The sequence below is a fragment of the Erpetoichthys calabaricus genome, chromosome 4 (assembly GCF_900747795.2).
Source record: "Erpetoichthys calabaricus chromosome 4, fErpCal1.3, whole genome shotgun sequence".
NCBI classification, from domain to species: Eukaryota; Metazoa; Chordata; class Cladistia; order Polypteriformes; family Polypteridae; genus Erpetoichthys; species Erpetoichthys calabaricus.
Window position 1 is genome coordinate 312,039,365 of NC_041397.2, and position 26,554 is coordinate 312,065,918.

At 42.5% G+C, this 26,554-nt stretch overlaps 1 protein-coding gene across 1 annotated transcript in view; it reads left to right on the forward strand.

Annotated features, from left to right (window-relative positions):
• Positions 1-6,080: 6,080 nt before the first annotated feature.
• Positions 6,081-26,554, forward strand: part of mrpl39 (mitochondrial ribosomal protein L39) — a 60,450-nt gene continuing 39,976 nt past the window's right edge. The window contains exons 1-2 of the mRNA XM_028792934.2: positions 6,081-6,239; positions 24,841-25,062. Coding sequence (XP_028648767.1) covers positions 6,203-6,239; positions 24,841-25,062 — 259 coding nt within the window. The 5' untranslated portion in view covers positions 6,081-6,202. The remainder of the gene's footprint in view (positions 6,240-24,840; positions 25,063-26,554) is intronic.

The following is a 26,554-nucleotide window of genomic DNA, read 5'->3' on the forward strand; positions in this document are numbered from 1 at the left end:
CAGGTCAGAACTTGTAAGGTCAATGAAGATAGATAGATAGATAGATAGATAGATAGATAGATAGATAGATAGATAGATAGATAGATAGATAGATAGATAGATAGATAGATAGATAGATAGATACTTTATTAATCCCAATGGGAAATTCACATTCTTCAGCAGCAGCATACTGATACAATAAATAATATTAAATTAAAGAATGATAATAATGCAGGTGAAAAACAGACAATAACTTTGTATAATGTTAAATGTTAACGTTTACCCCCCCCCCCCCCCCCCCCCACCCCGTATGGAATTAAAGAGTGGTGGTGGATGAACGATCTCCTCGGTCTGTCAGTGGAGCAGGACGGTGACAGCAGTCTGTCACTGAAGCTGCTCCTCTGTCTGGAGATGACACTATTAAGTGGATGTAGTGGATTCTCCATAATTGATAGGAGTCTGCTCAGTGCCCTTCGCTCTGCCACAGATGTTAAACTGTCCAGCTCCATGCCAACAACAGAGCTTGCCTTCCTCACCAGTTTGTCCAGACGTGAGGCGTCTTTCTTCTTAATGCTGCCTCCCCAGCACACCACTGCGTAGAAGAGGGCGCTCACCACAACTGTCTGATAGAACATCTGCAGCATCTTATTGCAGATGTTGAAGGACGCCAGCCTTCTAAGGTAGTATAACCGGCTCTGTCCTTTCTTGCACAGCGCATCAGTATTGGCAGTCCAGTCTAATTTATCATCCAGCTGCACTCCCAGATATTTATAGGTCTGCACCATCTGCACACAGTCACCTCTGATGATCACGGGGTCAATGAGGGGTCTGGGCCTCCTAAAATCCACCACCAGCTCTTTGGTTTTGCTGGTGTTCAGGTGTAGGTGGTTTGAGTCGCACCATTTAATAAAGTCATTGATTAGGTCCCTATACTCCTCCTCCAGCCCATTCCTGATGCAGCCCACGACAGCAGTGTCATTGATGGTCATTGTCGTGATCAGAGTCAACTTTATCAGAGCTTAGAAAGAGTTGTGTCTCTCCAGGAAGTAATGCAATGACTTGGGTATTTATGTTTTCCACATTAATATTTTTTGGATATAATATAGTGCGTTGTGTTAAAAGGGGCATTTGGTCTAATGAGATTGCTGTTCCAAATATCTCTGTAACTAAGTTGTCGCAGATAAAGGCTTGAGGAATTGTAATAATATCTGGGTGAAGTCCATCTGTATTGGTGAGTGTACCTTCTCCCAGTTGTAATAACCAATTGTTATGATCTGGATGTGGACATCGCATGTTTTGTACTAACTGTATCTTTTGAAAGCAATGCCAATTGTCTGCGTATTTTAAGGTGCACTGAACAATAACTGAGCGCATGGCATGTGGAACAATAGCTAAGCACTGTCTAAAATCTCCTCTTAATAAAAGTACTTTTCCTTCAAAGGGAATATTATTATTCATCAACGTTTGTAGAAGTTTATGAATGGTGTTGAGTAAGTGACTGGATGCCATTGTACATTCATCAATAATTAACAGTTTTGCAAGACGGATGTCACGTGCAGTGCCACCGTTAATGTTCATAGTGGATACCGATTTGTAGGATCTAATGCAGTTGATAAAGATTTCACTTTCAGGTACATCGTTAGTTAGAAGCTTCTGTAGATATTCAGGATATGAATGTAAAGGAGGCCGTCTAATTTGACCCTTTTGACAACAACGTGTAAATTCATTACTTGTATTGCCAGTTGTTTCTTCAGGGAAGTTAAGTGAATGACAATGATTGCAAATGGCATTCATTAATCCCAATGAATTTTCCCGAATAGTGGACTTATTATTGAACACGTTGTCAGCTAACTGGCGCAAGCGTTTAGCGGGTGTCTGTCATTGATGTCCGTGACGTGTATGTTTTGCTTATGCCGTTTGAGAGGCACGTTGTTGTATGTCCAGTATTTGGGACGTGTTGTTTTGGAGCTGTAATCGATTTGCCTGTGCTGTGTGAGAAGCCCGTTGTAGTATACAGCGTGCATTGTTTGTATTGAGCCTTGCCCGTTTTTGTATGTCGGTCAGTTGAGCTTTCTCTTTTTGGAGCCTTGCCTGCTTGTTTTCCGGCATTCCAGATGCGCGGTGTAGACGTCTGCGTTTATTTATTTTGTCCCTTCGCTGCCGTTTCTGTATGTGTGAGACGGGAGGTGTTTCGTTTTGAACCCGTGCCTGTTTCGATGCAGCACTGTGAGATGCACGCTGCATGCGTCTACGTTCAGTGTGTCTGTCCATTTGGGTTCGTTTCTGTAAATGTGTTAGTTGAGCTTTGCGTTTTTGGAGCCGAAACATTTTTTCTTCCAGAGTTTCAGAAGCGCGTTGTAGCCGACGTGTATTGTTTTTTTTTCATGCGGGTTCGTGTGTTTGGTCCCGTTACCCGAGCCGTATCGTTTTGTACCCGTGATCGTGAATTTATGAATTGTTTGTTCTTCAGCGTTAGAAATATGGATAAGTAATAAGGAGGATCGCACTCACTGTTAATATGGAGCCTTTTCTGCGGTTGAACGGCTAATAGTGCCTCATTGTAATGAGATCCACCTATGCTGCATAGTGTGAACGTGTTGAGATGACGTATGTTTAATACGGACGGTTCCTTCAGAAATGGGGCTTTGTGTGTCATTTGTTATTTATGTTACTGTGGTCGAGGGTCTGAATCGTTGTTTTTGTGTACGTTTCGTGTGCTATGGCCGTAGTCTGTCCCATTTCGTGTCCAATGGGCTTTGTGTGGTGCTCGCGGATTCTTTTTTTTTTTGTGTGCTAGGGGCTTGTTGAATCCTCCTCTTTGTGTGTGTACCGTTTCGTGTGCAATGGGTTTCGTGCTTTTTTTCTGTGGTCTGACTCCTTTTTTCTGTGCGTGACGCCTCATTTCTTATTTTACATTGCATTCCATCCGGTTCCCGTTGCTTGCAGGTGGGAGGGGGAGGGATTTGTGGGGCGCCTGCGCAGTACGTCTTTTGCGTCCACGGCCCATTGCCGGATGTCCCTGCGTCCATCCGGTTTACCATTCTCGGTTAGTAATGTGGATTTTTACGTTTTCCTCACTTTAAGTTCCCAATAAAAGAAGACTTACAGTATTATGACAAATCATATTGAAGAATTTAATCCCAAAGGGTTATCAACAGAAGAGTACACGGGAAATCCTAGCACGAGGAACGATGAAGTCAAATGAATTAATGCCAAAATTGTCAAACGGTTACACAGCAAATTGATTTAATGCGTATCAATAGACTCTACGCTGAAACAGTGATGGTGTGGAAGATGAAAACATCAACTTACAATATCCGGTAGAAGATCTACAACTGTTAACACTGTCTGGTCTTATTACTGTTGAAAGAAGGCTGTATCGTAATGTTATTGTGTAATTTATGTATGAGAGACATCATTTATGATCATGACTCATTCAAAGCAGCTAGATGACATCACAAAAATCAACCAATTGGGCTGCTTAAAGAGCTGGAATCCTGCAAGCCTCAAGTCAGAACTGAAAAGTTGAAGCTGCACCTGAGCACACCTGAACAAGCGTAAGGAGAGGGTCTAAAGCAGGGATCCCCAACTCATGTCCCAGTGGCTGCAGGTTTTCATTCGAACCCTTTTCTTAATTAGTGACCTGTTTTTTGCTGCTAATTAACTTCTTTTGAATTAATTTTAATTGACTCCCTCTCGGGCGGCACGGTGGCGCAGTGGTAGCGCAGCTGCTGCCTCGCAGTAAGGGGACCCAGGTTCGCTTCCCGGGTCCTCCCTGCGTGGAGTTTGCATGTTCTCCCCGTGTCTGCGTGGGTTTCCTCCGGGTGCTCTGGTTTCCCCCCCACAGTCCAAAGACATGCTGGTGAGGTGCATTGGTGATCTGAAACTGTCCCTAGTGTGTGTGTGCCCTGCAGTGGGCTGGCACCCTGTGTTGGCTGGGATTGGCTCCGGCAGACCCCCGTGACCCTGTAGTTAGGATATAGCGGGTTGGATAAAGGATGGATGGATGGATGACTCCCTCTTGAAGACTCAGACCCCTTAATTATTTCTTTTTTCTTAATTAGCAGCCAAACAATGGTGAGATACAAAATGAGCCAAAACACGAGTGTCCATCATATAATATCAATCCGCACTTCAGGTCTGGCACAGTAAGCTCAGGAGGACCAGGCTAAATCTGGAGAGTGTATTTGGTTCATGGAGGAACCTTTAGTCCGGAATCCTCTTTTAGATGGTCCGTTATTGCTTTCTGAATCTTTTGTATCAATTCTTTTAAAGAAAGGAATTTTTAAAATAAGACATCTAATTGATACAAAACATGAGGTGCTGGCACACCCCTGCCCACCTAGCAACGGTCCCGGGGATCAGATCAATACACCTGGTTGAACTTTTTCTCACTCAGGTAAAAACAGCACTGCAGAGGTGAGGCGCGAATTCTCTGTGTGCCGAGTACTCCACAGGTGAGGGGACACCAGAGGCAGAGATGGCATCGCCCGCCGTTATCGTGAGGCCAAATGTCACTGACCACACTGACAGACTTGGACACCTTCTCAAGTTTGGTACTCTGGTTGAGAAAGATTTTTAACTGTTTGATAAAAAAAGATCTGTATAAACTGTGTGTCAAAGTGACATCTTATGATCAGTTGAAGGAGTTGTCAGATACACTGTGGAGGAAATAACTGCAGGTCTCCGAGAACATCACACCATCTTGGAGGGCTTTCTATAAACTCTCATTGCAGAAAACACTTGGGGATCTGCAGTGGAGGATAACACACTCGGCCTTAGCCACAAACTCTTTTCTTAATACAATTAAAGCTTCAGAGACTGACCAGTGACGACAGAAACCATCTGTCACCTCTTCATTCACTGTGAAAGGCTGAGGCCGTTGTTCAAGTCCTTAGAAGTTCTTCTTAGTGGTTTTGGGATTGAGTTCTCAAAGGTTTGCTTTATCTTTGGAATTAAATATAATCAAAAAAATAGGAATAAATGTGTTATTGGGAATTTCCTCTTAGGACAGGCTAAGTTGGCAATCCTAAAAACGAGGAGAAATAAAGAGAAGAACCTCATGGGGACAGACGCTCTGCTGCTCTTCAAAGTTTTCATTAAAAGTCGACTGAAATTCAAATTTATGTACCACAACCTAACAAACAATTTAGAAATGTTCAACGACATGTGGGGGACACGACAGGTACTGTGTGCTGTGGAGGGGGGCGAACTGGTGCTCAACTGGGAATGGAAAGCATTGGTGGGTATCAACGACATGTTCTTATTAATGTGTGGAGTAGGAGGAGTGTAAAGGGGGAGTAGTGAGGGTCTGATGTGTGACTCTTTTATTTACTCTGAAATTTGACTCTTTATCATTTGACTGTGTATTTTGTTACGTTGATTTTTCTCTTCTTATGTGCACAAAAAAGGTTATTTTAAAAATAAAATATATCTGAAAATAAAAAGGGTGGAGGTCTCAGGAATGCTGATCTACTCAGGTCCACAAAACATTTTAACAGAGCTCTTAGAAAACAGAAAATGAACAATTTCAGAAATGTCTGCTATTGCACAAAGAGAGCAGCGACCAAGCCATGGAATTAAAGAACACGTTTAATTAACGACAAGAACCCGGCGCCTGATTAAGCAACTGGTTGGAGTGCAATTGGTTGGAGTTTAATGCCCTGACTTAGCTGGTCTTCTGTTGGCTCACTTACTTCACATTTCATTTCTGTTTGGGTGCCATTTAAGGAAGGAAATGAAGAAATTCAGAGGAAGGCTGGAGAATTTCAGGGGGAAAACAAATCAATTAAAATGAAAGGAAAAGAAGTTAATTAACAGCAAAAACTGGTCATCAATTAAGAAAAGGGTTACCATGAAAACCTGCAGCTACTGCGGCCCTCCAGGTCTAAAGGGCCTGATCAGTGGCAGTAACTTGTGTGCCCAGTATAAATACCCGCCTATCATTTTTCTAGAGTAAATGCTTAATTTGAAAATTTGTGTGCACTGTTGTTAGATTCCTACCTTTCCTTTTAGTGTTGTGATGCTGACAAACCCAGGAGACTTCGAGTGCCCGGAACCTTATTCTTTGCCTTGCTACGTTTCCGAGGGGGCGAGGACGACAGCTCAGTATGAGCTTCCGTTTCCGGGGTTCTGACACAGACATCATGGCCGCATACAGGCGCGCAGGTGTCTATTAACAAGCGTCTCTCCGATAAGCGCAGTTTTGTGAGTTCGGTTCACAATGGCTTGTCGAGCGCCGTGTCTTTTGCTTCCATGGCGTAAGTACTCTTTCCTTATTGTTGTTCTTAGCATTATAGATTTAGTCGCTTTAGTATCTTTTATGAAAGTGACATCTTGAAACGCTGATTTGACGCACTGAGAGCAACGCTCGCCTTCATACGGTTAGTCGGTGGCATTCGTGTACTTCTAATTTTCAACCAACAAGTTGCTTGCTGCACATTCATAAAGTTGCAAGAAATGGAGCCTGAAGGTAGACATTTGCCTCTGTTAGGTGTTATACCTAAGAAATCGCACACAAGTAATGACACGAGTCACTGGTATCTGTTAATGGGAGATAAATGATATCACAGCGGCAACCAGTCCAGGTAGTGACCTCAAGACAATAGCAGAGCTCAGTATGGCATAGGAATTGACAACTGAAAGCAAATCTAGCAGGCGTACGGCAAGACTCGGCTTACTCGCCTTCATGGAAAGTGTGCCAGTGTAAAGTAACAAGTCAGAAAACGAGTAACATTCAGGTGCGATCGAGGTCTGTGCAGACACCGTGACCCTCAATGGACTGAGTTCAGGTTTAAGAACCATCTCATTGCATTTCAGGGTGGCTGGGGGTAAGGTTGTGGGGCATCTGTTGGTGAAGAAAGAGTCACGGATCTTGACTTTCCTGACGATGCTGTGATCTTTGCGGAGTCGATGGAGGCTGTGATCGGGGTGCTCGAGAGACTGAGCGAGGAGTCTGAGTGTCCTAGGATAAAAAACAAGAGCCAGGCCTGTAGTGACCTCTTGGGCACAGTGTCGACCTTGTTGTGAGGTTTACTTACCTCGGCAGTGACATTCATGTCTCTGGTGACTCGTCATATGAAGTCAGTAGACGGATTGGGAGAGCACGGGGGGGTCATGAGCTCGCTGAGAAGGGGTGTATGGCGCTCCTGATATCTATGCAAAAGGAGGACGGTCCAAGTCTTTAGAGTTCTGGTGCTTACTGTCTTGCTATATGGTTGTGAGACATGGACGCTATCCAGTGACCTGAGACGAAGACTGGACTCCTTTGGTGCTGTGTCTCTCTGGAAAATTCTTGGGGTACCGTTGGTTTGACTTTGTGTCATGGAGTCCCGAATGATGCACATTACCTGCATTGTGGTGGAGCGTCAGTTACGGCACTACGGCCAAGTGGCGTGTTTTCCTGAGGGTGGTCCAGCTCGTAAGATCCTCATTGTTGGGGACCCGAGTGGCTGGACCAGGCCAAGGGGTTTGCCCACGTAACACCTGGCTGTGGCAGATAGAGGGTCACTTCTGTGTCTGCCTCGGGGGTTGCAAACCAGGATCCCGAGTTGTTTCGTTGTGTAGTGGGTGAGGCAACACGCTGTACCAGTGCATGCTCCCCCACTTGACTTGACTTTGGGGTAAAGCCAATTTCTCCTGGATGGATAGATAGAACTTTTTGTCCTCAAGGGTGGCTTTTTACAGAAACTCATTAAAAAATACATAAATAGGCAGAGAAGTAAATCTGCACACGGATTTGTCTGAACACACACTGGAATTAATTTAAGAACAAAAATTTCTAAAGAAATGGAAAGTTCTCACTTGGTAGCCCCAGGGAGGCATTTTGTAAACGTATTGCCATAGGTATAAAGGAGCCCCAGTCGCGTTTCTTGACACATTTCTGTGTTTCACAGAGAGGATGTGCAGCGTTGCTCATATTGGCACTCAATTTTGTTTTTCTCTCCTTCGCTACAACCTCCCGGGTGGGGTCCACAGTGTGTCTTATAACTCCGCCTGCACTTGTAATTAGCCTGTTGATTTGGTGGGCCTCTCTCTTATAGTGATGTTAACAGCCCAGGTCTCCACGGCATAGAAAATCACACTGGCCATCACGGATGTAAAGAAGATGTGAAGGATGTCACTACTCGCATTAAAGGAACACAGTCTCCTAAGGAAAAATAGCCATCTCTGCCTGTTCTTCAATAGTTCCTCTGTATTCTGAGACCAGTCGAACTCGTCATTAATGTGCACCATCTCTACATCCACTCCTGGAATAATGACCGGAGATAGAGGCTCTTTGGCGCCGTGAAAGTCAATCACCTGTTACTTGTTTTTTATGATGTTGAATTTCAGACAGTACGCTTTGTCTGAAACTTGGGGGCTTCGCTCACCAACCCCCCTGGCCTGTGCTACGCGCCAGCCACTTTGCGTCTCTTCCGCTCGTGTATGTAGATTTCACTTTCACCAAACAACAAATCTTTTAATTTTCGCGAGTACGCCTCTTCATTGGGAAGAAACACTACTTTTCCCTGATGGCAACATGAAATAGATGGTCTACAAGTCTCCGACTTAAAGTTTAAAGCCTAACAACATATTCAATCTCTTTTCGCTGTTCCGTTATTTCACTGAGTAATAATTTCCGTTTGTTAGCACTCATGCAATCTTTAGTGTCGTTTTTGGAGACTTTCGAATTTTAGTGCTTTCCTAATCTCTAACCTGCTCTGCATGTGTATCATGCCAACATTTTTTAATTCTTTACAACGTTCTACTTTGTCATCTACTCTTTGTCTTTTATTTCCAGCCCTGGGGCGTAGTTAAATCTCTTGGCACAAAATTTCGTCTCGTGGGACGTGAAAGTATCTCTCTGAAAAAGTCTCGTCTCGTCCCAGGATTTTTTTCATTATATTAGAGACACAAGGTTCTCTCCTTGACTCCTCTCCTTTTTTATCAGTACACCCCATGAGTGTAGAGTTATCTGAGAAGTTAGATAGATAGATACTTTATTAATCCCAAGGGGAAATTCATGTACTCCAGCAGCATACTAATACAAAAAACAATATTAAAGATTGATAACAATGCAGGTAAAAACAGACAATAACTTTGTATAATGTTAACGTTTACCCCGCCGGTGGAATTGAAGAGTCTCATAGTGTGATGGAGGAACGATCTCCTCAGTCTGTCAGTGGAGCAGGACGGTGACAACAGTCTGTCGCTGAAGCTGCTCCTCTGTCTGGAGATGATCCTGTTCAGTGGATGCAGTGGATTCTCCATGATTGACAGGAGTCTGCTGAGCGCCCTTCGCTCTGCTACGGATGTCAAACTGTCCAGTTCCATGCCAACAATAGAGCCTGCCTTCCTCACCAGTTTGTCCAGGCGTGAGGCGTCTTTGTTCTTTATGCTGCCTCCCCAGCTCACCACAACCGTCTGATAGAACATCTGCAGCATCTTATTGCAGATGTTGAAGGACGCCAGCCTTCTAAGGAAGTATAACCGGCTCTGTCCTTTCTTACACAGAGCATCAGTATTGGCAGTCCAGTCTAATTCTGCAAGTGACTTGACCTATTGCTGTATTTATGGTCTGAGCTGTACAGAGTAAAAGGAAAAGGAGACAGAACTGTAAAAGGAGCACTGCAAGTAAATTACCATAAAGCCCAACCTTTTTGACAGCAAGGACTACTTTACTAGAAGCAAGTTTTTTCCTGGGACCCTAGGGGAGGGGTTGAGGATTCAGGGCGGGTTCGTTGGGCAGTGTTATACACAATTTACATTATATTTCTATTATTATTAAGTTGTAATATCGTAATAGAAATTATACAACTTACCATAATGCAGAATCAGTGGGAGCCCTGAGCTTGTGTTCCTGCAACCAGACGATCCCATTTGGGGACGATGGAAGACAGTGATACACGAAGTGTGTTGCTTATGTTCAGTCTACTGCGTAATCTCGTTTTGGTTGCTGTCACTGCAGAAAACACTGCCTTACAAAGATAGGATGTTGGAAATAGAAGCAGACTTTTCAGTGCTTTTGTGGCAACCTCAGGATATGCCGCCTTGACTTTAATCCAAAACGTATGGAGATTTGAAGTTGTCTCAAACATACTTTTCAGGCCACTATCATTTGCAACCTCAAGCAGTTGATCCTTTTCAAGCACAGACAAAGTTGATTCACCAAGGGGTCACAGATCCATTCCTTCCCATTTCGGGGTCTTTTGTGGTTGGGAATAATGCTCAAACTCTATTGAAAGCTGAGATAGGTGATCATACACCAGCTGGGAGAAAGAAGGCCCTGGCTTGGTATCTTTAACAACCTCTGCTAACGTTTGAAACCTATCAAAAATCTCAATGTTCACTTGTCGGCCCCATAAATCAAGTTTGGCTTTGAACGCAGCCACTTTATCTGCCAGCTTGAACAACGGGTATCTTCAGCCTCTGCCCCATGTGTTGCTGCTCCACCGCTGCCTCAGATTTTCCTCCTCAGGCTCCTCCAGCCTGTCTGGATACTGAGTCTGCAGAGTGGGTAAAGGTGGGGTGCCTGAATGCCAGCTCATATTGTGAGGTTTCTGAACTCTTTTGGGACCCCCCCCCCCCCCCACCCAATGGGAACATCACGCTGAAGTGCATCCCAAAGTGCGATTGCTTCACAGTAGAGCTGTGAGCCTGCTGTTGCCCCGACGACGGATAAACAGTCTTATACAGACGTGGTGATCGCGCTCCGGGATGCTCTTCGGCGTGTTGTCCCGTTGACGGATTTCCCAAGAGAGTTCAGAAACCTCACATTTTCTTGAATGAGTGCCGCATTAATAGGAATGTTTCTTGAACGAGCATCACTGAACCTTCAAATGCAGCAGTTCACATACGTTTGCAACCCGAGATTTGTCTTCTTTTTTTGCATATAACAAAGACCTATGCATTGCATTTGTCATTCCAACAGATTGCACATCACAAACATTAACACTGCTATCGCGTTTTTGTTTCTACAGGAGGGTGACAATGAGTTAAATTCCAATGGATGTTTTTCAAATGTTGGCAAGCAATAAGCAAAAAGGTATCACTGAAAACCACAGAAAACAAAAACAGCAAAATACAAACAGTACGAGGAAAGTTCGAAGAAAGACATTTTTTTTTTTACAATGTTTGTGTTTGGGGATTGTTGTGCAAATGTGCACAACTGAGCTGCGACCACAGATCTAACTGCTCTGTGGATGATTCATGCAAGCATTTCAAGATCACTTCGTTGTAATGAAAGTATCTGCTGAATGTACTTCGCAGTAACGAGATTTCTATAGACTCGCGTCATATGGGGAAACTGTCGGGACCATAAAAATACTTTGTTGTAATACTCTCTTCACCTCGGTCTCTCTGCGCCGCTGCAAAGCCCCGCCCGCCTAGCATTCTGAAAAGTCAGAGTGAGTCTCCATTTGCCGGCAGTTCTCTCGCGTGCCCAGTTGTCAGACGGCTGCAGCCCGGTAGTGGGGGACCCCCGGCCTAGAAAAGCAAGGGCTGAAAAGATCAGTGTTTGTGATTGGCCAACTTACCGATCAAATCTTTTTTTAGTGAAAATTGTCTGATTGATCACAGCATCTCAATTTGAAACCATTGTAAAGCTGTAGCATGTTAGAGACATGACAGATTTCCTCACCAACATATGTCTTTTTGTTTATCCTCCCAGGAAAAATGTTTTATCTGATAGACATCAAAATGTTGTGTGATACTTTACATGAGTAAGAAAGGATTTGAATAGAAGAGCAAAAGTACGGTTTGTATCTGGTTTGTACAATGCTATATACTGTATATTCTGCCGTTCTTTATTATATTCTGTAAGTGCCTTGAGCATGGGAAAGGCGCTATATAAATAAAATGTATTATTATTTATTATTATTATTAGTAGGCTGACAACAGTGCTCCGCTTTAGAAGTGGCAATGTACAGTAAGTGACAATATGGTGAGTCATTGGGATCAAATGGTGTTCTGTGGCACCTAAGCAGATAAGAGATGTTCATTGTAACTCACACCCTGCTCTCTCTAAATTGGCCTACTGACTTCTTTTCTCATCTTTGCCTACCAGAGTTTGTTTGTTTTATTTATTTAATAATTAAAGTGAGAGGAGGTGTGGCATAAACCCCAGGAACCTCCCTCAGTGCTACAGCACATTGCCTGCACGTGTCCCATAAGTTAGAAAAGCACTGTATAAATTGAATTAATACTTATTATTATAGTCAGACATGCAGATGTGCACACACAACAGAACCCGAAGGGCTCGTTTATACTTCGCGTACACGTTTTGAGCGTTCATTTGATGCGTCCTCTGAGCAGGTCCTCAGAAATTAATGTGACGTGTGCGCGAGTTGCAGTACCAGCAAGAAGTCGGGGGGCACAGTGTGCTAAAAGTACACTAAAAGGAATGTGATGTCAGAGTCTCTGTTTACTATCTACATGTGACAGAAAGCCGCTTTGTGGATCCTGCGAGATCGGTGTGCACGCTTTGATATTTGATAAATGGTTTGATGTGGTGAAGCAAAATGCCGACATACAGATGTATTCGTGGTGCTTTTATATTCAAGTGTTGCATATTCCCGATCGTAATGACACGATACGTTTTAAGACTCGCATACCGTCTTCTGTGCCGTCTTTTTTTCTAGGGCTTTCTCTGCTCCTGACAGCAGTGGATCGCCAGCAATAGATCGCCACACTGAGCACATTAAATGTATGATATTCCAACTCTCTGCACATTTAGAATCCTTTGAGTTATACTTGATATCACTTTCATGATGAAAAGCATTAAAGTATGTATATTACATTTTACAGATAAATCGGTAATTTCGTTTAAATAATGAATACTGTTAATAATTACACACACGGGGGTGACACAGTGGCGGAGCGTTAGTGCTGCTGTCTCGCAGGGTGTCACGTCGCTGATATTCCCTGCCTGGAGTTTACATGTTTTCCTGCTGGGTTTCCTTCCAAAGAAATGCAGATTTGGGGATTTGGTGCCGCTAAAATGATGCTAGTGTACGTGGAAGATTTTGCAGTTTTTCTGCCTCATTTCACCGTTAATGGGAAAAATGCTCCAGAACAGTTGCAGCTGTAAGTAGTTAAAGTATCGAACGGACGGACGGACAAACTTCATTTGTTCCAAGGGGGAAATTTGGCTTTTAACAGAACCTTTTTATATAAATAAATACATAAATATGTAGATAGATAAATTAATAAATATACACGCACACTTTAGTCTGAACATACACCAGAATGACTAAAGAGCAAGAAAATTTAAAAGAAAGAAAACTTCTGACTGAGCAGTGCCAGTGAGGCCTTATGTAGGCATATTGCTGTTGGTATAAAGGACACAATTCTTGACACACTTCTGCTGAATTATATCTGGAGATGAAGATACCAGCCTAGCCCACCACAACGTAGAAAATCCCACTGGCCATCACAGAGTTGTAGGACAATTGTGAACTTAAAGATCAGTTTACCAAAGAGGCTTTGCTTGAGTTCTTTTGTCTGTAAATTGCTCACAATTTGCTCCCAAAGGCATTGCATGCTGACTTTATCATTTTTTGATAGCACATTCAGTTTCGAGCAGATCTTTTCATAACACAGTGAAGCTGAGCATGTTCTCACCGTGATAATATCTCGCACTGCCACTTGGTGAATTCCTCCAGATGTATGCAAAGTACGCGCGCAAGTATAAACACTACAACGCTTGCGTAGCAGAAGCGTCTGCTGCAGCATGCGTCGCGTTGTGTGAAGTATAAACCCGGCCTTAGACTGAAATTTATAATGCAGAACAAAGCCAATCTGACAATATAATTTAATTATTATATATTTAAAATATAATGCCGTATATACTCGCGGATAAGTCGGGACTTGATTTTATTGTGCAATTTCCGTTATTTTATAATGTCGGCCGTATCAGTCGAATGCGGAAAACTCATGCCAAGAGATTACGATATGCTAATGCCCACCTGGGAGAGTAAACCACAGAGCACACAGCCTTTTTTTTGTATGTGGGTGTGGCAATGCACTGTATCAGCGTGTGCTCCTAACCTCTCTGTCTGCCTGCGTGACCACACGGTAATACCCAAACTATTCCGAAGCGACGTTTGCACTGTTTTGTGTTGGTTTTTTTTTTTTTTTTGTACCTCTCACCCTCATACACCTTTATCGTAAGAGCATCCCTTATCGACGATGAAACGTTCAATCAGAAGAAAATTGGAAGCCAGTTTTAAATTAAACGTCGTTGAAGTAGTGAAAGAAATTGGTAACTGTGCTGTTGTGACAAAATTCAATGTGTCTGAGAAACTGATGCGAGATTGGAGAAGGCAAGAAGATGTAAAAAAAAAAAAAAAAAAAAAATTAAGTGTCGCATTTTTGAACGGGCGTATAAGTTCAAGACCCGACTTATACGTGAGTATATACGGTACTCATTCAGTATCACCGTTGTCATTGACTGGTACAGGGATTCAGACGAAATGTTAGGGTGCCAACCAGGCGGAGCTTCCATGATGGGGGGCGTCTGAGGCTTGGTGAGTATTCTGTTAAAACAGGGGACCCAAATTTGCATTGTCCACCCTAAAAGTGATATCAGTAGGTTTGTCATCCACACCATGTGTGTGTTGTGTAACCCAGCATCTTTAATAGACACAAACAAGTTTAAATCTTCTTCTTCTTCTTTCGACTGCTCCCATTAGGGGTCGCCACAGCGGATCATCTGTTTCCATATTTCCCTGTCCTCTGCGTCTTGCTCTGAGTCGCACACCACCTGTATGTCTTTTCTCACTGCATCCTTAAACCACCAAAAAAAAAAAAAAAGGAATTGGAAATTTAAACCTATTAAAAATACTGCTGTGGAATATATTAAACGTTACCCTTTTCAAATGTCATAGTCACTTTGTACTTTTTGAAGAGTGATTAGGATTTGTTTAAATAGGATATACACACCGTGGCTTAATGTGGAAGATTAGGCCGAGGGCTGAGATAATCTCCGTTCACCATCTGACTATAAACTTGATTCTGAGGGCAAGAAACTGAGAGAGGTCATGGAAGGATTTTCTCTGAAGATCTTGTTTGTTAAAGAAAAAAAAAAAGATATTTTTAAAAAGCTAAACACAAAATAATGGTTGTGAGTCAGTCAAAATGTCTATATTGATTTATGGGCATGTTGTTTGTGAATGAAATTCACTTTAAAATGTTGCGCAGGCCTTTTTGGGGCGTATGCTTTTATCATAATTCAATTAAAAATGGATGTATTCCTCCATATTACTAAATACTAGGGGGCTCGGCCCCCTGCTCGCTTAGCTCGCCAACCCCCAGTTTTGGTTAACCCAAAATACATTTTTTTCGTGGTAATTGTTTCATATGCATTATGTTCACTTTTACTTTAAAACTTCAGCAAAAGCAATATTTGGAATGAGCTTTTCTTCAAGATCGCATTGAATTTTGATGCCTTGTTTTGTCTTACATCGTGTTAATGCAACGTATAACTTCCCGTGAGTGAAAATCGTTTCTTTCTCTCTTATAAAAAAAACCCGACTTTTTCGAGTGTTTGTCCCTGTGATTTGTTAATTGTCATAGCAAAAGCTGTTCTCACAGGAAGCTGTAAACGTTTTAATACGATTGGCGTATCACAATCTCCTTTTGTGTCGAATGTTATTCGCAGAATATGTACTACATTACCTTTCTTGTCGAGATTTTGCGGTACGAAGCGACGTGATGTGAGCAGAGTTCTGGTGCTCCCATCGTTCCCTTGCTTTTGTGCGCATTGTGCTGGAAAAATAGACAAAATGATGTCTCTGGAAATAATTAATGTTGATGGAGTACAAATGCCTCACCGCATAGTAAATATCAGGGGAGATGGTGCTTTCTTATTCTCATGTATAGCTTATTTAGTACATGAAACTCCGTCTTTAGCGGCACAGATTCGGGCTGACTTTGTACGACTTTGGACAGGCACTTGAGGGGATAAAAAAACTTAGGTTTTCGGGAGATGTTATGAATGGGCACTTTGATGTTCTCATTCCCTACACTTACATGCCTGATGTACACATGGAGCTCACACAAATTGAGGATAAAAGTCGGTCGCCTTAAAGGTGGGTGAGCCTAGTATCTCAAAAAAACTCGTTAGTCGGGACACTCGTACCACTGTATTTGTGTGCTTTCTACCACTGTATGGTATCTCTAAGGCACTGTTCTTAAACTCCGGTCCTGGAGGGCCCCAGTAGCTGCAGGTTTTCATTCTAACCCTTTTCTTAATCAGTGACCTGTTTTTCTGCTAATTAACTTCTTTTGAATTCATTTTAATTGACTTGTTCTTGAAGACTCCGACCCCTCAATTGTTTCTTTTTTTCCTTAATTAGCTGTCAAACAATGAGATGGAAAATGAGCCAAAATACGACCAGAAGACTGTGTCCATCACACAGTATATGAAAATAATGAAAGGTGAAGGTCTCAGGAATTCTTATCTACTCGGGTCCACAAAACAATTTAGCAGTACTCTTAGAAAAGAAAATATGAATAATTTTGGAAATGCCTGCTGTTTTACAATGAGAGCAGCAACAAGCCATGGGATTAAAGAACGGGTTTAATTAACAACAAGAATCGGCTCCTAAATAAGCAACTGGTTGGAGTCTGAGACCCTGACTTAATTGGTCTTCTGTTGGCTCTCTCACTTCACATTTCATTTCAGTTTAAAGAAAGAAATGAAGCAATTTAGAGGAACAATGAAGAAAGTCAGGGCAACAAATATTAAAAAACAAGTCAATTAACATTAAAGGAAAAGGAATTAATTAGCAGCAAAAACTAAAAGGATTAGAGTGAAAACCTGCAGCCACTGTGGGCCTCCAGGACTGGAGTCTGAGACCACTGGTGTAGACCCTGAATAACTCGTGGGACAGAAATCTGCTGCCATCTAGTGGACGAAATAAAACACTGCAAAAAACAGAAAAATAGTATTTCTATGCTTTCTGCCACTGTATGGTAACTCTAAGGCAGGGGTGCCCACACTGTTTTCGGCTTGCAAGCTACTTTTAAAATGACCAGGTCGAAATGATCTACCTACATTAAAAATGCTATATATATACTATATACGAGGGCAATCCCAAAAGAAAGGTCTCCTATTTTTTTAGAAATACAAACAACCGTTTATTTTCTATAAAATTTACATCATTTTAAAGGTTGAAGAATTATTTGTTTTTCTACATAATCGCCATTTCGGTCAATGCATTTTTGTAGACGCTGTGGTAGTTTTAGAATGCCCATGTCATACCAGCTCGCCGCCATGTCCTTCAGGAAGCGTTAAACCTCATCTTTCACCTCTTCGTCGGAGCAGAATCGCCTTCCGGTCAAATGTTCTTTCAACTGAGGGAACAGGTGGTAGTCACTGGGTGCAGAGAGCATCCAGAGTGATCCGCCGATCTTTACGCATGTTTTCCTCAACCTTTGCTACTGTCTTGTCGGATATTGACAGTCTCCCGCTCCTTTGTTCATTGTAAATTTCAGTACGACCGGCTGTAAACTCTCTACACCACTTGCGAACATTTTTGATATCCATGCACGACTTCCGTCAATTGGCGATGATTTTCAACCAGTTTAACACCTTTTGCGTTCAAAAATCGAATAACTGTGCGAACTTCGGCGGTAGCGTTCAACAGGAGCTCCATTTTCAAGGGCGGCCAAGCCAAGATTGAGCATCCCAGCGAAGCCACGCGTGCTTGTTTGGGAGTGGAGGAAGCACCAATCACAACAGTGTGGCCAACAGCCGTACGAACAGTTTCTCTACGTCCCCACTGCTTTGGAGACCTTACTTTTTGGATTGCTCTCATATATATAATATACTGAGTGTACTTTACACATAAAATATATGTTCCTTGCATAACTGAATAACCCTTATGGCACAATAACAATTCAATACTTTTATGGTCACTACAGTATTTGGATTTAATAATCTTCACGTGGGCGAAGGCTGACTCGCATAAATAAGTAGAGCCGAATAATGCAGTCAAGGAGGCAGCACATTTCCTCGTGTTTGGGTACTTTTCCTCTGTGAGTAAGTTCCAAAACTGTCCATGAGCCCCATACTTCAGCTGAATGTCATCCTGTAGTGTCAAAATCTCATCTTCCACTGTGGAGGAGTTTTAGGTGAAACAGTGTTGCAATTTTAGATGCAGATGAATCCCCCTCAACATCTTCCCTAAATGGATAGCACTTAAATGTAGTAATTGGATCAAGTAAAGCTGAGTCTTGAAACAGTCTGTCAAAGTCTGACAGGCAATTTTCAATCTGCTCTGTGTAGCGTATGCTGTCAATTTGCGCATACGTCTCCAGCTCTGACGTGAGGTTTTGGATGTTCCCCAAATCAAGGCGTTGCAGCTTTGAGGTCAGATGTTGCATTTTTCGTTTGAAAGCATTAACTGAGCTAATCATATTGACCATGGTTGTGTCTTTTCCTTGGCAGCTTTAAATTAAGCTCATTCAACATGTTGGTCAGATCGGAAAAAAAATGCCAAGTCTAGCGGCCATTGATCGTTATTAAGTTGCTTGTATTCTGCATGTTTAATGACAAGGAGAAACTCCTTTTTCTCCGGCCAGGGGTCTTGAGATCTCGGCAGGAATTTCTCCCTAGCCATCTGCCTCAACGAAGGCCTCTTTTATCATCTCTCCATCTTGGAAGGACTTCATATGCTTAATGATCGAGTGACTCACCTGGAACAATGCTTCGGTGTGTCTGCCTGTTTTGAATTCAGCTGAGTGAAAAATGACGGCTGTCCGATTAACTGTGATTTTAGTTCCCTCTCCTTTCTCTTTCTCAGATCGCTTTTCGGAAGGAAGTCGGTTTCATAGTTTTTATGAACAGTTTGAAAGAGCCTTTCCGCATTTTCCTTCTTTGGAATAGCAATGATAGATTGACAGATCAGACAAACGCACTTCGATTGTGAGATTGTGAGAGAAAAAACTCCTCTTCTAATTCCACATCCAGCCCATACCCTCCCCGAACAATTTTTTTTAAATCCCTTCTTTAGTCGATATAAATTGGAAGGCTAACTAGATCACTTAGATAGCCGTAGTTTTGCAGTAGCGTGCCCGTTTGATCGTGCGTGCGGGATGACCAGTGTGTTAGAAGAAAAGAGATCTCAGACTGGCTGCCCTGTATGTCAATCAAGTGGCAAATTCCATAGGGAGGATATATAATAGACTAACATTTAAAAAAAATTTTTTTTGAACGCAACACGATCTACCTGCACTACCTTTCCGATCTACCGGTCGATCGCAATCGACGCATTGGGCACCCCTGCTCTAAGGTAACTCCTCTGTATTCATGAGTTGGATCGGAGCATCAAACAAAAAGCACAATGGGAAAACTGTAATGGCAGCTTTAGAATGATCTGAAACGGAACTATTTTTTAAATCGAGTGAGAGTGATGACCATGCGAACTGGTCATCAGATGTTGACATGGAAAGTAAAACTGAAGTATGATATTGCACTGTGTTGTCATGGTAAGCCCAGTGAATTTGGTTGCATGAAGCTTCACAATGGTGCAACTGTTGCTGTGCGATAAGAAGGCAACAAAGCTTTGATTGATTGCAAGAACAAGTAAGATGTTAGCCCTCTAAGCACAGTTCACAATGATGCATCTGTCAATATTCGTGTTAGGGGAAATCATTTAAGTCACTAAGCTTCGTGCTGTGGTAGTCTGTAATAACACGGATGCAAGCAACAGAAAAAAAATCAAAGAAATGTGCTCAGAGAAACTCGCTTTTTAGTGTCCCCTTTGCAACGTTGGTGACGGTCTCAAAAAATATGACATGAAGAACGTGTACTAAGTCTGCATCAATATGGGAGCGGACACTAGACAGACCTTTCCTACTGTATTTATGTTGGTGTTTTGGTATTTACATTTTTCTGTTGCATGTCATTTTTCCTTGTCGGAAACATAACGCTAAGGAGGTCAAAGTGGCACACTGTGGCTCTTTGGCTGGCTCAGCCTCATTTTGGCTTTTACTTCTCACAAAGGATTTGATAGCTTCAGGAGTCCATATAACTATCCATCCATCCATTTTCCAACCCGCTGAATCCGAACACAGGGTCACGGGGGTCTGCTCAAGCCAATCCCAGCCAGCACAAGGCAGGAACCAATCCTGGGCAGGGTGCCAACCCACCGCAAGACACACACAAACACACCAAGCACACACTAGGGCTAATTTAAATTTAGAATCGCCAATCCACCCAATCTGCATGTCTTTGGACTGTGGGAGGAAACCGGAGCGCCCGGAGGAAACCCACGCAGACACGGGGAGAACATGCAAACTCCACGCAGGGAGGACCTGGGAAGCGAACCCAGGTCCCCAGGTCTCCCAACTGTGAGGCAGCAGCGCTACCCACTGCGCTACTGTGCTGCCTCCATATAACTACTCCCTTCAAGTGGCTGCACGCTGTGAAAATATTAGGCAAGGTTGTCGGGTTTGTCTTCGAGCTGGCAGATCACGGCTTGATTATATTTTTTTTTTTTTTTTAAAGGTGGCGTTATATACAGTGGTGTGAAAAACTATTTGCCCCCTTCCTGATTTCTTATTCTTTTGCATGTTTGTCACACAAAATGTTTCTGATCATCAAACACATTTAATCATTAGTCAAATATAACACAAGTAAACACAAAATGCAGTTTGTAAATGGTGGTTTTTATTATTTAGGGAGAAAAAAAAATCCAAACCTACATGGCCCTGTGTGAAAAAGTAATTGCCCCCTGAACCTAATAACTGGTTGGGCCACCCTTAGCAGCAATAACTGCAATCAAGCGTTTGCGATAACTTGCAATGAGTCTTTTACAGCGCTCTGGAGGAATTTTGGCCCACTCATCTTTGCAAAATTGTTGTAATTCAGCTTTATTTGAGGGTTTTCTAGCATGAACCGCATTTTTAAGGTCATGCCATAGCATCTCAATTGGATTCAGGTCAGGACTTTGACTAGGCCACTCCAAAGTCTTCATTTTGTTTTTCTTCAGCCATTCAGAGGTGGATTTGCTGGTGTGTTTTGGGTCATTGTCCTGTTGCAGCACCCAAGATCGCTTCAGCTTGAGTTGACGAACAGATGGCCAGACATTCTCCTTCAGGATTTTTTGGTAGACAGTAGAATTCATGGTTCCATCTATCACAGCAAGCCTTCCAGGTCCTGAAGCAGCAAACCAACCCCAGACCATCACACTACCACCACCATATTTTACTGTTGGTATGATGTTCTTTTTCTGAAATGCTGTGTTCCTTTTACGTCAGATGTAACGGGACATTTGCCTTCCAAAAAGTTCAACTTTTGTCTCATCAGTCCACAAGGTATTTTCCCAAAAGTCTTGGCAATCATTGAGATGTTTCTTAGCAAAATTGAGACGAGCCCTAATGTTCTTTTTGCTTAACAGTGGTTTGCGTCTTGGAAATCTGCCATGCAGGCCGTTTTTGCCCGGTCTCTTTCTTATGGTGGAGTCGTGAACACTGACCTTAATTGAGGCAAGTGAGGCCTGCAGTTCTTTAGACGTTGTCCTGGGGTCTTTTGTGACTTCTCGGATGAGTCGTCTCTGCGCTCTTGGGGTAATTTTGGTCGGCCGGCCACTCCTGGGAAGGTTCACCACTGTTCCATGTTTTTGCCATTTGTGGATAATGGCTCTCACTGTGGTTCGCTGGAGTCCCAAAGCTTTAGAAATGGCTTTATAACCTTTACCAGACTGATAGATCTCAATTACTTCTGTTCTCATTTGTTCCTGAATTTCTTTGGATCTTGGCATGATGTCTAGCTTTTGAGGTGCTTTTGGTCTACTTCTCTGTGTCAGGCAGCTCCTATTTAAGTGATTTCTTGATTGAAACAGGTGTGGAAGTAATCAGTCCTGGGGGTGGCTACGGAAATTGAACTCAGGTGTGATACACCACAGTTAGGTTATTTTTTTTAACAAGGGTGCAATTACTTTTTCACACAGGGCCATGTAGGTTTGGATTTTTTTTCTCCCTAAATAATAAAAACCATCATTTAAAAACTGCATTTTGTGTTTACTTGTGTTATATTTGACTAATGGTTAAATGTGTTTGATGATCAGAAACATTTTGTGTGACAGACATGCAAAAGAATAAGAAATCAGGAAGGGGGCAAATAGTTTTTCACACCACTGTAATTATGTTCCACAAGCCATCCCCCGCGGCTTCGCCCGCATATTAGTGAAACAGGACAGCAAGGAGGGCCCCACCCAGCTCTCTACTCCTGACACCAGTCTTCCCCCTTCCCCATCGGCCGACGACCTCTGTCTTGGATTAGCACGAATATATCGCTCCTGCAAGTGAACTATGATTCATAGCGCAATGAGAGAAGTCGTCAAATCAACCAGAATGTTTAAGCAAATTATAGAAAAAAAACACGATCTAAATCCGTGAAGTAGTTCTCTCATTAGCTAACTAAGCGGAGTTAAGGTTTTGCCCCGAAGCAGATGCGTGAGTGAGGAGGGCCCCACAGCCCGATGAGTCTCTCTCTCTCTCATATTCATGCTAATAAATCGGAAACGCAAGCGAACTATGATACTTAGTTTGATGAGAAAGACGCAAAATCAACTGGGATGTTCAAGCAAATTATAGTAAAAAAAAAAAACAGATCTAAATCCATTAAGTAGTTCTCTCATGAAAAGTAGACAGACAGACAAACGGGTCTAAAAAACTATAAGAAATTTCGTGCTTGGACCACAAACTTTTTAAAACCGTTTCTTAGCGAGCACCTAGGGGCAAAGGGTAACCTACATTCCAAATTTCAAGTCCTCATGGTTTGGGAGTTTTCGTGATGAGTGAGTCAGTAGTATTCAGATAATATAGATAGACAGATATATCTGTAAAGGTGGATATAAAGACACATATATATATATATATATATATATATATATATATATATATATATATATATATATATATATACACAGTGGAACCTTGGTACACGTACAACTCGGTTTACGACCAAAAAGTTCGCCAAACTTTTGCCTCGGTTCACGACCACACTCGGTATACGAACAAGGCAGGTTCCCTTTCAGTTTGTACATATTCAGTCTCTTCCTGTGCAGAGCACGACACACAGACACACACACACAGGCAGCGCGAGACAGTGCGAGAGAGGCGCGCACACACACACAGGAGCGCTCTAGAGAGACACACACAGGCGCTCCAGGCTTGTAAAAGAGAGAGACACACACACAGGAGCGAGAGAGAGAGAGCGAGGGACGCATAAGGTAGAGAAGGCTTGTTTTTGTTTTCAGTTCTATTTACAGTGATTGGTTCGTAGCGTGCATTGTTGCAATGTTACTTTTCTTGGTGGTTTATTAAATTACGGATTTTTCAAATGTTCATTTTTTCCCCTGTGCTTAAAACTCATTAAAAAAAGTGTTTTTAGCGAGTGGTTCCTAGCACTATAGTGCAAACTATTGCAGTGTTAGTTTTCTCTGTTGTTCAAGGTTTTCTCAGTGTTATTCAATGTTTTTACATTTAGTTTGCCATTACGCTGTGCATTCTATGGTTTGATTAACTATATTTGTGCTTAAAAACTTAAAAAAATATATATATATTTACATACAGTTCGTACGGTCTGGAACGGATTAATTGTATTTACATACAATCCTATGGGAGAAATTGCTTCGGTTCACGACCAACTCGGTTTACGACCAGAGTTTTGGAACGAATTATGGTCGTGAACCGAGGTTCCATTGTATATATGAAGCCTAGCCATCCCCCGCGGCTTCTCCCGTATATATTAGTGAAACAGGACAGTGAGGAGGCCCCGCCCAGCTCTCTACTTCTGTTGTCTCTCTTCTCCCTCCCCTTAGCCCGCAGCCGCTGTCTCAGATTACCACGAATATATCGCTCCTGCAAGCGCACTAGGATTCTTAGTGCGATGAAAGAAGTCGCAAAATCAACTGAAATGTTCAAGTAAATTATTGTAAAAAAAAAAAAAAGATCTAAAGGCGTTAAGTAGTTCTCTCGTTCACTAACTAAACAGAGTGAAGGTTACGCCCCGAGGCAGACATGTGAGTGAAGAGGGCCCCGCCCCCCTCCCTGCAGCCTGATAAGTCTCTCTCGGATTAGTGCTAATAAATCGGTACCGCAAGTGAATTGTGAATCTTAGCGCAACGAGAGAAGTCGCAAAATCAACAGAATGTTCAAGCAAATTATAGTAAAAACCCTGATCTAAATCCGTTAAGTAGTTCTCTCGTGAAAAGCGGACAGACATACAAATGGGTCTAAAAAAACTATAAAATTTTGCGCTTGGACCACGACATTTTTAAAACCATTTCTTAGCGAGCACCTATGGGCAAAGGGTAACGTACATTCCACATTTCAGTCCGAAGTCCTCATGGTTTGGGAGATTTTGGGATGAGTAAGTCAGTGGTTTTTAGCTTTTATATATATATATATATATATATATATATATATATATATATATAAAATTACTGGGGGGGGGGGGTGGTATTTAATTCAGTACAATATCTAAACAGTTCCATATGTGATGCCCTGATGGATAGGACTTGCCTCACTAATGTGTTATGGCACAGTTGATAGCAGTAATGGCGTTGGTGGAAGTTCCTCCTATTTTCTTGTTTAGGTCCATCTGAAAGGAGAATAGTGGCTGAGGAAGGGGAAAGAAAAATCCAAAAACTCCTTTAATATCATTGCAAGTAGCGTTATATCACTGATAACTCCCAAAGCAACAGTTGCTTTGGCTCGCTGAGGTAACATCAGCCCTGTCTGTTACACAAAACAGTGTTAGAGGAGCTGTTTGAAGTAAAGACTGTAGCCACCATATTATAGTTAAATTTGGTGAATTGTTTTTAACCCCAGTGGGGTGTTTGACTTTCACTATTGCATGTTTTTCAGGTCTGATGTCCAGCACTGCTGCATCTCGGCCAGTCACACATCATCCATCCACTCCTGAAATCCAGAAGCTACGTAATGAGATGTTTAGCAAAGAGAAAGCACGTCAGCAGTCCCTCATCCCACGAATAGAGAAAATTGAGGTACAGCTGGTAGGAGATGCTGACCTGGGAACCATGTTCATCATGAACAAAGGCTTGTCCACGCCCTACAGCTGTGCCAGGCGTGAGTATGCGTGTCGGCTCATATCCTTTGAGGTTTGGAGCATCTAATGTCATTTAATTGCATTTTGTGATTGGAATAAAGTTGGATATTGGAGTTCAAAACAGACAAATGTATCTTTATTTATCTCTTTAGGCATAATCTTAGATAAAAAGACCTTAGAGTGGAGAGTTTATTAATGTTTCAATGCTGTGAGAAGATAATTGTGCCCTTTCTGATAGGGTTGTTTTTTTTTTTTGTATATTTTTCACAAGAAATAGTTAAGATCTTTAAACAAATTGTAACACTAAATGGAACAGAGTAAAAATATCACACCATTTCAACATTTCTTCTTTTTACAGTGCATCCGGAAAGTATTCACAGCGCATCACTTTTTCCACATTTTATTATGTTACAGCCTTATTCCAAAATGGATCACAAAGAAATCCCATGTCCATAAGTATTCACAGCCTTTGCTCAATACTTTGTCGATGCCCCTTTGGCAGCAATTCCAGCCTCAAGTCTTGTTGAATATGATGCCACAAGCTTGGCACACCTATTCTTGGCCAGTTTCGCCCATTCCTCTTTGCAGCACCTCTCAAGCTCCATCAGGTTGGATGGGAAGCGTCAGTGCACAGCCATTTTAAGATCTCTCCAGAGATGTTCAATCGGATTCAAGTCTGGGCTCTGGCTGGGCCACTCAAGGACCTTCACAGAGTTGTCCTGAAGCCACTCCTTTGATATCTTGGCTGTGTGCTTAGGGTTGTTGTCCTGCTGAAAGATGAACCGTCGCCCCAGTCTGAGGTCAAGAGCGCTCTGGAGCAGGTTTTCATCCAGGATGTCTCTGTACATTGCTGCAGTCATCTTTCCCTTTATCCTGACTAGTCTCCCAGTTCCTGCCGCTGAAAAACATCCCCACAGCATGATGCTGCCACCACCATGCTTCACTGTAGGGATGGTATTGGCCTGGTGATGAGCGGTGCCTGGTTTCCTCCAAACGTGACGCCTGGCATTCACACCAAAGAGTTCAATCTTTGTCTCATCAGACCAGGGAATTTTCTTTCTCATGGTCTGAGAGTCCTTCAGGTGCCCTTTGGCAAACTCCAGGCGGGCTGCCATGTGCCTTTTTTTTTTTTTTATATTTTTGTTTTATTAATTTTCATTGTAATCATTCCATACAAACAGATCAATTTATAACCCAACAAATTTGAAAACAAATCAAGCCCTACCCCTGAGAAGGAGAGCTTAGCTAAAGGAAAATTTCTTTAAGCTTTTTAATAAGGCAACATTAGACAAAAGAAGGGGAGAAGTAAATATCTATATAAATAAGAGATAGAGAAGGGAGTTAAATGCAGGTGGGCTGCCATGTGCCTTTTACTAAGGAGTGGCTTCCGTCTGGCCACTCTACCATACAGGCCTGATTGGTGGATTGCTGCAGAGATGGTTGTCCTGCTGGAAGGTTCTCCTCTCTCCACAGAGGACCTCTGGAGCTCTGACACAGTGACCGTCGGGTTCT